Source organism: Symphalangus syndactylus, chromosome 6 (genome assembly GCF_028878055.3).
Source record: "Symphalangus syndactylus isolate Jambi chromosome 6, NHGRI_mSymSyn1-v2.1_pri, whole genome shotgun sequence".
NCBI lineage: Eukaryota > Metazoa > Chordata > Mammalia > Primates > Hylobatidae > Symphalangus > Symphalangus syndactylus.
In genome coordinates, this window is record NC_072428.2 from 132,338,791 (window position 1) to 132,355,790 (window position 17,000).

General features: G+C 43.7%; 2 gene segments (V, D, J or C); both read left to right on the forward strand.

Annotated features, from left to right (window-relative positions):
* Nucleotides 1-7,321: 7,321 nt before the first annotated feature.
* Nucleotides 7,322-7,861, forward strand: LOC129485437 (T cell receptor beta variable 2-like). The segment is given in 2 exon segments: nucleotides 7,322-7,389; nucleotides 7,476-7,861. Coding segments are annotated over 2 exon segments (435 nt in total).
* A 7,019-nt stretch (nucleotides 7,862-14,880) lies between these two features.
* LOC129485438 (T cell receptor beta variable 3-1-like) lies at nucleotides 14,881-15,380 on the forward strand. The segment is given in 2 exon segments: nucleotides 14,881-14,971; nucleotides 15,088-15,380. Coding segments are annotated over 2 exon segments (342 nt in total).
* Nucleotides 15,381-17,000: the final 1,620 nt, after the last annotated feature.

Consider the following 17,000-nt stretch of genomic DNA (forward strand, 5'->3'; position numbering starts at 1 on the left):
TTTAAATTCCAGCACCAAAGTTCATGTTCTTAGACACCGTATGCTGTTTTAAACCTCTGTGCCTTTCACACACACCTTACCTGGTTAACTCCCATCATTCTTCAACTCTAACCATGGAGAACTCTGAACTCCACCTGCATTCTCCAGCTAAAATCAGGCCTTCCTGAACTTTCTGGGGCTTTACTTTCATTACATTTACTTCCAGTCACGTATGACTTGTATAAATATCTGCTTAACGTCTATTTTTTCCAGGTTGTTTAAAATTCCTGAGGGCATAAATAATGTCTGATTTGGTCACTATTATGCCTCAAAGCCAGTATGTACATGGCACATAGTAATTGCTCAGTGAATAACTGCTGAATGAATGAATGAGGTTACTTTCCCTCTTTGCTGGTGAACTTCTAGTCATCCATTAAATTTACCTGAAGTATCATCTCTATCTATAATTAATCTCTGACATTAACCTATGACCTTCCCTAACTCTACCGCCATAATGCCCCAATTTGTTAGATGCTAATCTGATCTATTTCTTATCGGTGCCATTTTAAAACACTATGCATGTTGCTATTATAACTTTTGAAATTTGTTGCAGGCTTTGATTTCCTCGTCTCTTCAACTAGACTATGAGCTTCTGAAGGTAATATTGTATGTTAAAATTTCCAGTTTATGACACTGTCTCTGGCATAGAGTAGATGCTTAAGTTCTTCTTTGCCCCATTGGGCACTTAAGCCTTGTCCAAAACATCTTCATCAACAGTCATCCAGCCTCTATTCTGGACAGGAAACCACAGTACCTTCTGGAAAATTCTTCCTTCTGTCGAGCTGGAAAATCATCCCATTAGAGCTTTGAATCTTTTGCTCTCAGTCCTATAGCTTGGGGACATAGGATCAGGAGAGATATAGTAAGAAGATAAATAGTCAACAATGCCAAAGGAAGATTGTAGGTTCTAAAATAGTTAAAGATGAGTCAGATAAGTGAAAACTTCAGCCCAGCAAATATACATTTTTCTCTTTAGGTAGCAGTTACAAATTATGAAAGGAAATAAAAAAAGTATCTCCCCATTACTGGGAAATAGCATGCCAGGTAGTAGTAGTCAAAGCTAATGCTGGCTTCTTTGTAGACAATTCAGCAGAAATAGTTTCTTAGAAAAAAAAAATAGTTGGAACAGGATTAAGCAGATTGCCCTAAGATCTGGCTTAAAGTCCTCTCCTTCAAAAAACCTTCTCTAATTGCATCAATCCCCAACTGATGATTGGTTTTCTACATAGTCTTTGAATGCTGATGAGAATAGTTTGTGCCCAATTATTTGATGATCAGTCAAATATCATATAGTGATTTTAAAAAGTTATTTCTTCTCAATATTGGCTCAGTCACACCATCTAGAATATTCACGCACTGAAAACAAAGGTGAAAATCCTTATTTGTATGGATTTATTTCCCCCTTTCACATGGTACCCATGGCAATCAGGGTCCTTCTATATATTTGTGGTCAGTGGGTGTTCAGTAACCAGAACAGAGCGTAGGCTCAGTCCTTGAGGAAGTTAGACTTCAGGCAGGCCTTCAAATGCTGAGAATGAAACATCTGGATGTGGTTCTCAAGCTTTTGGTCCTAGCAAGATGAATGAGAGGTGATTAGAATGTCTGTGCACCTGAAAGTATTGGAAGGTGACACCCAGCTCCCACTTTTAAGGGAGAGAATGGTAAGAGGCACGTGGTGGGCTATCAGGAGCAGCTGCTGTTGCACCTTTAAGGTGCTCTGTAAATGCTGGCAGGTGAGGAAGGGGGTTGCATTAGGAAGAAGAAAAAAGAAAGTGATTAAGATACAGCCTGTGACCTTAGGAAGATACAATCCAGTAAGGGAGACAAGTACTCACATAAACATGTGTTAATATGGAAGAAAATACCTAGGCCGTTTAGAACCATGAAATTGGCATTCCTTCCTGGAGAACAAGGTGAAGAATAATAGAACTACAGAGGGCTCAGAGAAGCCCAGACAAATCAACTACAAACAAACTCATTAGCTGCAACCATCACCCTGTACACTAACAGGATCTTCCTAAAAGATCTTGAGGCCTTCCCTGCTCATCGCCCATGTCAGGCGTCTCAAGTTATAGAATAAACACACAGTGACATGAAATACAGAGGACTAACGTGCATTTCTTTGTATCTGCATAGAAGGGAGGCCTGTTAGAAGGCGATAGAGACCATGCAGCATGTGGAAAGCGTCTCCCCAAAAGTGGGGTGGAGTCCAAATGGGGTGTGGAAAGCAGCCTCCTGCAGATTGTGGAAGCCTCAGCAGATTGCAAAGGGCACCGCGTGGGGCAAGGCATCCCTCCTGTGGTGTGTCAGAAACTGGACTGAGGTGAGGAGAGTTTCAACTCTCCTGGGTGATCTCCCTGGCACAGGAAGTCAGAACTTGAACAGAGAGAGGAGCCATTTACAAGGGAGTGGTGGTGGCAGCCGTAGCATACATTTAGTTACATGTAAAAGGACTAATCAAATACGTAAATCTATAAAAATAACAGAACCATGTTTCTCAGTATTGGATAAGGCAGTTGCAAATACGGAAAGAGAGAACACCAGGACACAAGAATAAACCTTATAATATTGGATTGGAACTAGTGTGAACTCATCGCTTCTCAATATGTCTAAAGAGGAATTAAAGATACCTGTAAATATACATGTACTATGAATATACATGTGTATGTACAGCTCTGTCCACTGTGATGCCTAACAGTAGTTCACCCCAAAAGCACCCCAAAAGATCTAGTGTCCATATTCTGTTTTCTAAATACCGCTGTCCACCTGAAGGAACCAGGACTTTCTGGACATATGGTAGATACCAAGACAGGCAGGAAAAGCCTAGAACCCCTTGTGCCATAAAGTAAGGAAATGCTCAAAGAATGGTGGGGACCCTGACAGGAAGGAGAACTTAAGAATTAACAATCGCTCTATTTCCATATCTCCTTTGGACAATGCTTCATCAACATTGAAAGATTATTATTCATAAATAAAACCTTTGAAATAAAAATTATTTTTATCAGTTACATTCCAGCCTTACATACTGAGACTATGACCTGATTTCTGTAGATTTACAGATACCAATATACTAATGCCAACCATAGCACTTTAGAAACACAATTTTTAAGTGCTTAGACCTACCTTTTACATATGGTTTTTACTGTTTTCCATTCCATCCATCTATTCATTGAGCAATTAAGCAAATATGTATTAAGCACCTGCACTCTGTAAAGTATTTTGATAGGGAACATGAACCTTGTAAGCTTCTGGCACAGCAGCCTAGTGAAGTCTACCCTGCTTGGCTTACATTGTTTCAGAGCTGGGTAGACAGTTGAAGAAAATTATTTCCGTGTCTCCCCACATCCAGATTTCAAGATTGAGGCAATAAGATTGTCAGTAGATGAAATGATTTAGGCACCTAAAAACCAATTACTTTAACCCTCCTAAAGCATACCCTGTAAAACTTTCCAAATTACATGTTATCTGTAAACATGTCAAACATGTCTTTTTTTTTTTTTTTTTGAGATGGAGTCTTACTCTGTCACCCAGGCTGGAGTGCAGTGGCACGATCTTGGCTCACTGCAACCTCCGTCTCCCGAGTTCAAGCGATTCTCCTGCCTCTGCCTTCTGAGTAGCTGGGACTTCAGGCTCACGCCGCCACCCCTGGCTAATTTTTTTGTATTTTTAGTGGAGACGAGGTTTCACCATATTGGCTAGGCTGGTCTGAAACTCCTGACCTCATGATCCGCCCACCTCAGCCTCCCAGAGTGCTAGGATTACAGGCGTGAGCCACCATGCCCAGCCCACGTCAAACATGTCTTATAGCTCCTGTGATCCCTGAAGCACTTTGAGAATGAGAACATTATTCACAAAAGCTTTTTGAACAAATTAAAATGGCCCATGTGCCCATGAGAGTTGGTTTTATTCACTGTTCTATTCCTGGTCCTCAAACAGTGCCTGACATATAGTTATGTGTTCCATAAATACTTATTGGATACTATTTTTTTGATATCTTAAGTGTGTATATGGAGGTTGTCGAAGGCGTTTCACCAGTAGGTGGTAGTTAGAGTTGCTAAATCTTTACTTCAGCGTTTCAAATGCCTTCTCGTTTTGTGCATTCCCCTGCGGAATCCCTTTGTGTTCTACTCTCCCAATGCTGTATCAGGAGGACTGAGGGCAGATGGCTGAGATGAGGGCAATGTGCCTCTTTCACCTCCAGGAGGAGCTGCGACTTTAGTGAAATTCCTGAGTCATGTGGACGGAGGAAAAGAGAGGCAGGAGGGAGGAAAGGACTAAGGAAGGAATCAAATGCTCTGGCATCAGGGTTTGCTCCTTGTTGTAGTTGAGAGACCATGTGTGGACAAGCTGAAGACACTAAAGTCCATTCCACCTGGACCTGCGTCTCTGCAGTCCCTCTGGCTCACGCCCTTAGGGCCTCGTTTTATTGTAGTCTGTGTTCAGGTCCTGCATCTTAAGTAGGTGAGATGCTCCCTGGGGGTAGGGGTCGCAGATTATTCCTCTCATGTCTCCCCCAGCACCCACTGAAGGGTGGTCCCTCCCTGGTTGGCATTACATTACTGTGTCTTAAAATGATGCACAGCTGGCTCCAGGGAAGGGCTCCACTGAGCCAGGCGAGGTGGCCTCCTGGAGTTCACCGAGATGAGGGAGGGGAGCTGGAGTGCACTCATCCTGGGTCCAAGACAGGCATTGGGAAGGTATCCGCCCAAAGGGAAGGGGTCTGTGTGTTAGGGAGGAGAGGAGCCATAAATAGAAAGAGGAAGGGGAGACCCAGTCATTCGTTGTGGGGAGGGCAGGCAGCTGCTAAGAAAAAAGCAACTGTCTAAAGAACCCACCCCGCACACCTGGCCCTGAGAAGCCAGTCTAAACCCACCTCTTGAGGTGCCAGTGCCAAGCTTGGAAGAGAAAGAGGAAGTGTGAGCTGTAGACACTAACAGTGACACCAACAGGAGCAGAGACTTCCCAAGCAGCCCCTGTCCCAGGGCCAGGGAAGCACACCCAGACGACCAGGACACAGAGCAGGGAGACACAGAGTCCCCCTGCCTGTGCCCCGGGTGACCCTGCCACGGGCTGAAGGCTCCACTATGGTGTGGTCCATTGCCTCAGGTGAGTCCTGGGCACAGGTGGGACATTTCTGTCCTTAAATTTTTTGCTTTTTTCATGGAACTACCTCAGAAGACTCTGTCCTAGGCTTAGTCTGAAGTTGGCTGCTTATTTTCACAGGCTCCATGGATACTGGAATTACCCAGACACCAAAATACCTGGTCACAGCAATGAGGAGTAAAAGGATGATGAAATGTGAGCATCTGGGACATGATTGTATGTATTGGTACAGACAGAAAGCTAAGAAATCCCTGGAGTTCATGTTTTACTATAACTGTAAGGAACTCATTGAAAACAAGACTGTGCCTAATCACTTTACACCTGAATGCCCTGACAGCTCTCGCTTATACCTTCATGTGGTCGCACTGCAGCAAGAAGACTCAGCTCTGTATCTCTGCACCAGCAGCCAAGACACAGCCCTGCAGAGTCACCGCCTCCCTGTGCACAAACCTCCTGGGTCTAGTCAGAAAGCCGTGGGGGCAACGCATCCAGCTGAGACTCAACACTTGGTTCAGCATTCCGTAGGACCTCAGCAGACATCTCAGACCATAATACTGTCATTTATTAGATGTGGCAATGCTAAATTGCCCAGACACCTGCAGCCTGTGGCCTGACTTTGTCTTCAACGAGAGTGTGCCTGAACTTGAATGTAGGACTGATGCTGTCAAGTTTAAGTTATTCCAAGTATCTTTCAGTTGGCTTGTGCCTCTGGGAAATGTTGTGTGAAGTATTTAACACTCTGGCCACACCAATCTACCTTCCAGTATGCACCGTTTTTTGACTTTTCTTTTGACTCAAGTTGGACCCTCCATCTCAGCCCTCATCTCAGCTCCAAATATGGTCAGACCTTTTCTTTTTTCTCTTTCTTTCTTTCTTTCTTTCTTTCTTTCTTTCTTTCTTTCTTTCTTTCTTTCTTTCTTTCTTCCTTTCCTTCCTTCCCTCCCTCCCTCCCTCTTTCTCTTTCTTTCTTTTCTTTCTTTCTTTCTTTCTTTCTTTCTTTCTTTCTTTCTTTCTTTCTTTCTTTCTTTTTCTTCTTTCTTTCTTTCTTTCTTCTTTCTTTCTTTCTTTCTTTCTTTCTTTCCCTTCTTCCTTCCTTCCTTCCTTCCTTCCTTCCTTCCTTCCTTCCTTCCTTCCTTTCCTTTCCTTTCCTTCCATCTTTCTTTCTTTCTTTCTTTCTTTCTTTCTTTCTTTCTTTCTTTCTTTCTTTCTTCTTTCTTTCTTTCTTCTTTCTTTCTTTCTTCTTTCTTTCGACAGAGTCTCACTCTGTCGCCAGGCTGGAGTGCAGTGGCGCGATCTTGGCTCACTGCCACCTCCACCTCCCAGTTTCAAGCAATTCTCCTGCCTCAGCCTCCCAGGTAGCTGGAACTACAGGCGCCCAGCACCACGACTGGCTAATTTTTGTATTTTTAGTAGAGGTGTGGTTTCACCATGTTGGCCAGGTTGGTCTCAATCTCTTAACTTCTACGATTTGCCCCTCTAGGGCTCCCAAAGTGCTGTGATTACAGGCGTGAGCCACCAGGCCTGGCAGGTCCTTTTCTTTTTCTTTCTTTTTTTTTTTTGAAAAACTGAAGAATACCCAATCCCCTCCTCAGGTGGCTCTATCACTGCCTGACCCTGAGGACAGTAGTTCCCCATGGGGTTTGGATCACTGTTCTCTAGTTCACTCTCCCTGGGGCATGTGCAGAGTTTCAACTTCTTGTTGGCTTCTCTCTTCCACTCAGGATTTAAAACATTCACACTTGATTCTTTTTCCTTCTATCTCTTTAACCCTAATACCAAGTTTTCTTGGCATCCATTATCAGCCGTGGAGTCTGTTGCACCTGAACTGTTACTCACAGCAGATAATAAGAGAACAAGACCCCCCTGGAATTTCTGAGCCAGACTTTGTACTCAGGGTTACCTTGCTGAGCCCCATATTTTCCAGCATTGCTCTTAGTAATTAATGGCCCTCAGTCCTGCACACACCATCAGACCCCAGGGGCTGAGCAGAGCCCTGCATTGTCAGGTTCTGCACCAACACAAAGGCTCCCTCCTCTCTCCTGTAGAGGGCGCTCCAGGGATGGTGGGTGTTGGCAGAGACACTAGTAATTCTGCCAGACCTTGCCTGTGGGGCCATGGGAACTCAAAATGCCCCTCCTTTCTTCCACATGACCAGATGCCTGAGCTAGGAGGGGCCTCATTCCTGCTGTGATCCTGCCATGGATACCTGGCTCCTATGCTGGGCAATTTTTAGTCTCTTGAAAACAGGTCGATGCTTAGACTCTAGGAAATTCTTGCTTTGAACTTACCTAAGAAAATTCTAAACCATTCTCTTAATTCTTCTTTTCTCACAGGACTCACAGAACCTGAAGTCACCCAGACTCCCAGCCATCAGGTCACACAGATGGGACAGGAAGTGATCTTGCACTGTGTCCCCATCTCTAATCACTTACGCTTCTATTGGTACAGACAAATCTTGGGGCAGAAATTCGAGTTTCTGGTTTCCTTTTATAGTGATAAAGTCTCAGAGAAGTCTGAAATATTCGATGAACAATTCTCAGTTGAAAGGCCTGATGGATCAAATTTCACGCTGAAGATCCGGTCCACAAAGCTGGAGGACTCAGCCATGTACTTCTGTGCTAGCAGTGAAGCCACAGCCTTGCAACGACACCTCCAGCCTGTGCAAAATCCCTCACAGAGCTGCCTCCCTCCCAGCCGCCAGCACCCACTTCCTGCCTAAGAAAAGGAAGTCTCTGGTTGGGTTTGTTCTTGCAGCTGTCTCCAAACAGATATCTGAAATTAAATTACCAAAGATATCTTGGGCAGAAATGACCAGACACTGTAGGATTTGAAGAATGTTTACAGATACTACAGAGTGTGATGGTGGGCTCTGAATATGAGAGAATTGTACACAACCAAGTAACCTATATCTTCTCCTTATTCCCATTTGGCCATCTTTATTGGAATTTTTTTGTTTTAGTTGCTTAGGAAAACATATTTTAACGCCTAGGGTGGTGAGATGATTCCTGAGTGGGAGTTCAGGTATTTCCATGAGAATATAGATGGTGCTCACGGAAATCTTCAGAAGGAGAAGGGGCTTGGTACAAAGAACTCAATTATCAATGAGTCTTGCTCAGCATGTGGTCAAGAGCAGAACTGTCTGATGACCCTGTGAACCTGGTGTGATGCATTTGGGCTAATGATGCTAGCTCACAAAATAACAAGTTAAGAGAGTAGAAAACATGGAGTCTAACATTTCACACCATTTCAGGGTCAACAGAGGTCTAGACCAGCATGAGAATCGCCAGAATAAAGCCAGGCAGTGCAGGAACAGAATTCAGCGGCAAAAGTCAAGAGACATCTAGAGGCAGAGGCAGGAATGAATTTGTCACTTTCAACTTAACCTGAGGCAGCCAGATTAACTTCTTGAGTTTCATTTAAGAAATTATTCCTCTTTTAAACATACCTATTGAAGTCTAAATTTTAGGTATTTTGTATATTTCAGTTCTGGAATTTCCACTTAAATCTTGCTACAATTTCCAGCTGTCTGCTAAAATTCTACATTTTGTCATTTACTTTGTTGACTGTATTAACATCCATCATTTTAAAGCCAGTTTTGGATTACTTTGACATCTGAATCTGTTTGAGTCTATTTCTCTTGTCTGTTTTCTCTGTTCAGTTTCTGGGCGTGTGATTTTGTTTTCTCACACAACTAGTAATTTATCTGAATGCTGGATATTATATATGAAAACTATAGAGATAATTTGAGGGTCTGAATGATTTCATCTTCCTCAAATGATTCACTTTTGCCTCTGCTGGGAATTGTAGCAGGGGCAGATCACCTTAATTGAGCTGATGAAAGAGCTGGATCAGAGCTGGGCTTCAGCCTGCATGATGGCTGCTCGCCTTTGCTCTTAGCCATTTAAGTTCCAACTAGATGTCTGGAGTTTAACAGCAAAATTAAATTGTAAATTACGTAACATAATATTTGCCCATTGCAAGTGTGCAATTCAATGAATTTTGATAAATTTGTGGAGTTGTGCAACAATCACTGTGATCCAGCTCTAAAACATTTCATCTTTCCCCACCCAGAAAGTTCCTTCGTGCTTATTTTCAGTCAATCCCTGCTTCTATCCCCAGCACCAAGGCCTGACTTGCCAGGCTCCTCTCCTATTCAGTAGTCACTGAACATAAATGTTCTCCAGACCAGAAAGGTGGTGGATGCTCCTCAAAGCCTGCTACACTCTCAGTCTTCCCTTTTTTCCTCAGTTACTTAGCCAATGATATAACATTGGCAAATGACTTAGAGGCGAAAGTGGTCTGTTAGATCTCTCCTTTCTCGTTGAGATCCCAATCCCTTAAGTTCTTACTGCCTCAGTAGCTCCAAGTGCCTTCAAACATTTATGTTTATATTTTGTTAAGTTTTTCTAGTTGTTTTTGGTGGGAGTGTTGTTCTGCAAAAAATCAGTCTATTAACTCTGAAAGCCAGTTTCTATATTTATTAAAGGTGAGGTGCAATGTTGTATGTTTGTATTTTAGGTAGAAGTATCTTGAAGAAAGGAAGCAGTGAACCTCTCTGCCTTCCCATTTTTTTTTTTCTTTTTGAGACAGAGTCTGGCTCTGTCACTCAGGCTGGAGTGACGCGGGGGCGATCTCGGCTCACTGTAACCTCTGCCTCCGGGGTTCAAGCGATTGTCCTGCCTCAGCCTCCGGAGTAGCTGGGATTACAGGCGTGCACCACCACACCCAGCTAATTTTTGTATTTTTAGTAGAGATGGGGTTTCACCATGTTGGCCAGGATGGTCTTGGCCTCTTGACCTCATGATCTGCCCGCCTCGGCCTCCCAATGTGTTGGGATTACAGGTATGAGCCTCCATGCCCGACCAGATATCTCTATTTCTAAGAGCTCTATTACCCTTCTGCCTTTGGTCCACCATGGGACAGAGTCTTGACACGTTTGACCTTTTACCACAAGGAGGAGCTGTGACTCTACTGAGATTAAGGGAACTCAGAGGAAGGACAGAGCATTCTCAGGATGGGAGACAGTTAAAAGAAATATTGGGTTTATTTACAACAGGGGAAAATGTGGTCTGCAGAAGCTGTGTTAATGCTGAAATGTGAGAGGATAAATATAGACTATTCATTTGCCTTGCTGTGCAGGTGTTTTTGTTCTAGCAAGGAGCCTAGACTGCCAGATTTGTTGCATGTGACACTGCATGGGTTGAGAAAGGGGGAGAATTTGAGCTGGGAAAGAGGAGAGCTCACAAGCAGATGCCGGTGGAGGACCCCTTCCTGAGAGGAATAAGAGAGGCTCTGGATGCTGGGCCTCTGCTCCAGCTCAATCCTGCCATGAAATGACTTCCTGGAACCTGGGCAGTGAGCCTGACAGATCAGGGCTTCCTCGAGCGATCTTGTAAACAGAGTAATTACCAAGGAAAATCTACTTATCCGACCAAAGAACACCTGGAGCACCATTCCCCTGACTCTAAATGATGAAAGACTTAAGCTAGAAAGGGTTTCTTTTTTTTTTTCTTTTTCCTCTTCTGAATGTTCCTCTAAGTTCTTTGAGCAAGGGATTTGAAGGATAGGAAACCTGTCTCCTGGGTCTGAGCAAATGCTTTTATCAAAACAGCCTGACCAGACTCCCTTCCAGCTTCCAGCTTCAACATCTATCCCTGTCTACCAAGACCCGTGGAAGCTAGACTTGTCCAGATATCAAAAGATGATGCCAAACACCTGGAGATGGGAAAGAAGGTGGTGTGGACAGACCTCCAGGATGCACATCTGAAACAGGCTCTTCATTTTGTTTTCACTACAAGCTCCTGTTTCACCTTTTCAAAAAGCATTTGAAATTTCCCTTACTTCTTGGAAATCCAAAAATGCAGCAAAGATACATTTTCTATAGGCTCTAGTTATTCAGCAGGAGGGAGCTTCAGAATATCTCTATACTCTACTATGCATGTTCTAGCATGCTGCCTGGAAGTGAAAGTCTAGCCAGACAGTTTAACAGGAAAACCATTAGCCGTCCTGTGGAGGTGAATTTTGCAGTTTATTTTGGAATGGAACAAAAAAATGTATTGAAGATAGGAATCTCCTTTCTACATGCTAGAATCTAAATTTCTTAACTTTCTGTAGTATGGGCCGTTTTCAAACCTGCTAAAGTCCTAAAACCAGACTATGCAAAACACACGCTTCTAAGCTCAATATTAAATATCTAAAGTGACTAACTAATGTAGGGTTGGAGAGGCAGGGTCCCCCTGGGCTTTTCAAACTCCTACCCTCACAAAAAATCTAGACCTTCTTCTCAGTAACAAAAACAAGATAACGTATAATCATTTTTCATTGTTAATAAATAATCTCTATCCATCATGGCGTTGCATTTAATTTGTGTTAATTGTTGCTAAAAAAATGACTGTGGGTTAAACATTTGTGATTCATATAATAATAGAAATAATAAATGCAAATGTTTTAAGTGAACAAGCGAGATTTTAATAGCTCAACAGGCAAATAGCATGAACTGATGCTCTGCAAAGGTGAGGGATACCTGGCCTGTGACAGGATGTCTTATCTGATTTTGGTCTGAATTTCTTTTGGAAAACTGGCAGCTGCTGGTCAACCTGCAGGGATATGATCCCATGAGCTGATATGCAATGTTGACTTTTGTATTTTTGTCAGCATGAAAGAATTTTTTTTTTTTAAATCAGGGTCAGAGTCTCCAGTAACTAGCAGCCAGGTGATAGAATGGAAGTGAAACCACGGCCCTCGTCCCCTTGCAGACCTGGAAACCCAGTGTTGAGCATCAGTGAAGAGAGAGACAGAATCAGGTGAAATGAAATCTTCATAAGACCCTGCTCAGGAAACTAAATTTGATGTAATTGGACACAAGAGATTGTTCATCCATTCTATTCCACCAGAGGAGACAGGACAGATTTCCTGTGTGTTCTTGGGGAGCTGGAAGAAGGAGACAGCTCTGCCAGGTGAAGTGGTACTCTCATGATAAGTGAAAAAGAAGAGGCAGAGATGGAGAGTTTGGCTCTAGAAGGGTGGAAGATTTTGCTTATAAACATATCAACACAATTGCCTTTCCTGCCAAGACCCAAACTTTGGGGAATTGCCCAAATATAAGATGGGGTTTAAATATTGGACAGCCAAAAATATGACCGATGTTCAAAATGTGCATCCTGATATCATTCAGTTCGACTGGTTCTAGTTCTTCTGCAGCCTTCTGTCTCATTCCCTTTGTCCCTACAACTCTCCCCCTTTTTGTGGATTAAGTTATCTCCATGATAAAAATACTATGTTTTCTTCCCTCTTTGACTTTCTTGTTGGAAGCCTGGCTCTTCCCGGGGATCCCAGCATCTATCCTCTCTCCTTTCTGTAGCTTTTTTCCCCTTCTCCAGTATGGCGGGCCCTGTCAGAAAATACGTATATAATAAATTTATTTGTTCCTTTTCATCCTTTGGACAATTCTTTTGTTTGTTTGTTTTTGGTTGAGACCGAGTCTCGCTCTGTTGCCCAGGCTGGAGTGCAGTGGCAGGATCTCTGCTCACTGCAAGCTCCGCCTCCCAGGTTCAGGCCATTCTCCTGCCTCCTCTTCCTAGTAGCGGGGACTACAGGCACCCGCCACCATGCCCAGCTAATTTTTTTGTATTTTTAGTAGAGACAGGGTTTCCCCGTGTTAGCCAGGATGGTCTTGATCTCCTGACCTAGTGATCCGCCCGCCTCGGCCTCCCAAAGTGTTGGGATTATAGGCGAGAGCCACTGCACCCGGTCTAGACAATTTTTCATGGACAATAAAACACTTTTGCTTTTCATGTCTCCTGTAAAACACAAAACAAAACAACAACCAGAACTAACATTGCCTCATGCGAGGCGAGTTTCTATCAGTTTCATTCCAGTGCCTCTCCCAGATGCTGTCCGTCTGATTTGGTAAAAACTCTTGCATAAAATAGTGAGATACATATTTATTTAAAGTCTACTCTTTAAGAATGGTTACATCTTTATATAGTTATGATCATCACCATTGTATGTAGCATCTTGTCATTTCACTACCTTCCCTCCCTACCATTCCTTCTTTGAAAAGGTTCCCGTGTCAGCTATGTGGTGCAATGAGGTAGGTACTGAATAAGACCCACATCTACGGGGGTACCTGGTTATGTTCACAGAATTGTAGAGCTAGACAGAGTGTTGAAAATTATTTATTTCTGCCCATTGTTTCATAGATCAGGAAATGGGATGCTTTAAAAAAAGTATTTAAATGTAAATAGTAACTATATTGCTGGCGTCCATGTAACATGTATTTCATATTCTTAGTCTACAAGTAATGTGTGAATGTGTTTTTGCTCTTATTGGATTATAAACATCATGAGAGTGAGAATATTGTTTACTCATGCTTTGCACTAAGTAGCCATTCAATGACTATAAACAAATAAAGCATGCTTGAAGTTCCAAGAAGGATGGTGGTCATTTTTCTTTCGTTTAGTTCAAGTTCTGTGTTTAGTAAATCACAAATGAACCATCAGGGTCTGTCTTTGCAGGGGATTCACCAGTAGATGACAACACTACCAAAGTTTATGTATGGGTGTGTGTGTGTGTGTGTGTGTGTGTGTGAAATGCCTTTCTGGCAGTGCTGGTCCCTGGTTTTCCTCCTGGAGGTTCTTGCCCTGAGGCCACTGACTGAGGCATTGAGGTCTGAGTGCTGGACCTTGCTGACCAGAGCAGGAGGAGCTGCAGCCCTGCCACACCCCCGAGGTTGGGTGGTTGATGGCTGGCAGAGGAGAGGAGTACCATGGGCAAGAATAAAGGGGACTGTGGTCCTCAACAGGAGATAATTCACAAAACACGAAGGCATTTTGTGTCATCATATTGCCATCAGGTGGGTAGGGCCCAAGGATGCCGCTAAGCATCCTACCTGCACAGGCAGCCCCCCACAACAAACAATCACCTGATCCAACATGGCAGTAGTGCTGAAGTTGAGAAACCCCACAATAAGCTTGGGTTGTAAACTTTGTACCAAGAAGGAAGATTATCTGCAGAAAACTCAAGGGGCAATACTGTCAACTACTTTTGTTTTCCCTGACTGCCATGTTGTTGACCTTCATTGCCATTCTTTCCCAGCACACGGTGTCTGCATATTTTCCAGCAGCCTGCTGTTTCTTTATAGATCTGCCCCTTGGACAGATAAGAACATCACAGGGAACAGGACTGCAGTTCACTCCCAATAATAACCCTTCAGCAAGGTTTGCTCTGAATTAGCATCACAGTCATGGGGGGTAGGTGGCTATGGCTGGTATTCAGGTGAAATCTCAGGCCAGTGTCTTCTGAAACAAGGGGACCACTGACCATTAATCAGACTTTCAAGTGAGCAAAGATTCAAGAGAGCAGAACAATGTCCTGCATTATTGTGTAGGGGAAGCAAAATATCCAGAGAGGAAACCAGCCTGACTCTGAGAGAAGGGCCTGAAAGGGAAAGGAAGGGAGGAGGTGGTCAGATCCCCAGGAAGGAGCAGGGAGGGAGGGGGCTGATGGCACAGGAATGACTGTCAGAGACACATCCTGGAGGTCACAATTCCACCCTCTCAATTATTCTCAGAAGTTCCAAAAACTCCTTTAAAGGAGCAAGTGCAGGGCATGAAAGGGAGGAGCCATGCTAGAGGAGACCCTGGGAATGGGGGAATGATTACAGGCTGTGACCTCACTGGTGCAGCACCTCTCAGAGGCAGTGGAAACCACAGCCTAGTCTTCTCACCACTGCAGACCAGAACCCTGCCCTGGGCCTTGCCTAGTCTGCCTCACTCTGCCATGGGCTGCAGGCTCCTCTGCTGTGTGGCCCTCTGCCTCCTCCAAGCAGGTGAGTCCTGGGCCCAGGTGACAGGATCCTGTTGGAGTCCCTAAGCCTTTTTACCATAACAACAACAGCAGGCTATCTCCTGGGATTTGTCTGAACTCTGCTTCTTTCCTTTGCAGGTTCCTTGGACACAGCTGTTTCCCAGACTCCAAAATACCTGGTCACACAGATGGGAAATGACAAGTCCCTTAAATGTGAACAAAATTTGGGCCATGATACTATGTATTGGTATAAGCAGGACTCTAAGAAATTTCTGAAGATATTGTTTAGCTACAATAATAAGGAGCTCATTATAAATGAAACCGTTCCAAATCGCTTCTCACCTGAGTCTCCAGACAAAGCTCATTTAAACCTTCACGTCAAGTCCCTGGAGCTTGGTGACTCTGCTGTGTATTTCTGTGCCAGCATCTAAGACACAGCCCTGCAAAGTCACTGCATCCCTGTGCACAAACCTCCCGGCTCAGCCAGGAAGCTGTGGGCAGTGTGTGCACCTGCACCCAAGGCTCCAGTCTCCATTCCCTGATGGCCTCTGATGGAGTTTCAGTCTGTAGTACAGCCGGCTAGTGCACCCAGCGGAGAAGTCCTCTATTTTATGCACACAAAAGTCTCACAAAATTGTTTATCAGCTAGAGCAGGGCTTCACAACAAAGCCACTGAAGTAATAGGGCTCCACAAACAGAAAAGGAGCCTGTCCCATGCACTGAAGATCTTAACTGATGGAGGAAGCTCTTTCTTTTCTTTCTGTTTGGCACACATTGGTACATATTTTATATAACATTATGAAAAAAACACATGATTGCTAAAAATGGTTGATGAGCACAAGCATAAAGGAGGGGGAAGGAAATATTTCTAAGATCAAGAGACAATTCTGATGATCAGTAAGTACATTATTTAACAGAAAAATATTTGGAGAGGCATGAAATTCCATGGCAGTAGGTAAACTGGAAAGTGTTGAGGAGAAGCCGGTGGAGGCAGCCTTGTGTGTTGTAGGCTCCTTCTCTTCAAGAAGGGTGACCAGTAAGTGTCTCTCCCAATTCTGATGAATGTCATCTTGAATTCTCCTCAAGAGCAGGCAATAGCCGGATGACTGGGGATATTGGGAGACCTGAAAGGACTTTGGACACAAATCTCTAGGCAGTGACGAGCCATTGGTCCTACTCCAAGTGAAACAACACGGTGAAACTGATATTTTGGTAGAGGAACACTGGTAGTAGTATGGATCAGAAAGGAGATAGATTTTTGGGTAGCATGAATGATTAGGAGACTTCTAAATATCCTACATGAAAGATTAGAAAGGGGTTATATGAAGCATTGTGGACAACATAGGCTTGAGGCTCTGCATTATGTTATTTCTTGGAAATGTATTGGGTTTTATTCTGTGAGGGTTGAATGTAGGACTTGCTGGGGTCTATTTCAGCTTTGCCCTCCCTCTTAGGGAGCCCCAGCCTGTGGTCATCACTACTAGTTCATGGCCTTTCCAGGGTCTTACTGGGAATCACAATGTACCCACCACTACTCTCCACTCTCACTGGGTCTGAATGCCAATGCCTTCCTGCCCTGGGTATCTTCTGACATCCCTGCCCATGTCTTCAGCCTTCCAGAGTTTGTTCTCTGCTGGGCCTTCGGGAGTGCCACCCTCTGCATACACAACTTAGGACCTGGCCCAGAAAGAAAAATAAAAAATAAAAAATATTTTCTTGCACAGGTTCTCAGCGCTCCTTGTTAGTACTCTGTGTCCTAAATCCCAGCTGTCTTGGAGTCAGTTACGTCCTCTTATCTTCAATCACATATACTACTTCTATTTTATATAAATATGTTTACTTGGCTTTTCTTCATATTTACCGTTCCACTCTTCACTCTTGCAATTCACAAGTCCTGAGATCATTTTCCTTCTTAGATCCATCCCTAATTCAGATGACTTGAACTCTCTGGTCACCACCCCTTGTTGTGGGAAATGCTTATGTTAGCTATTATCCTCAGGACAATTAAATCTTTCACTTTCACCATATTCAAGTTTTTAGTTTAAATTTTA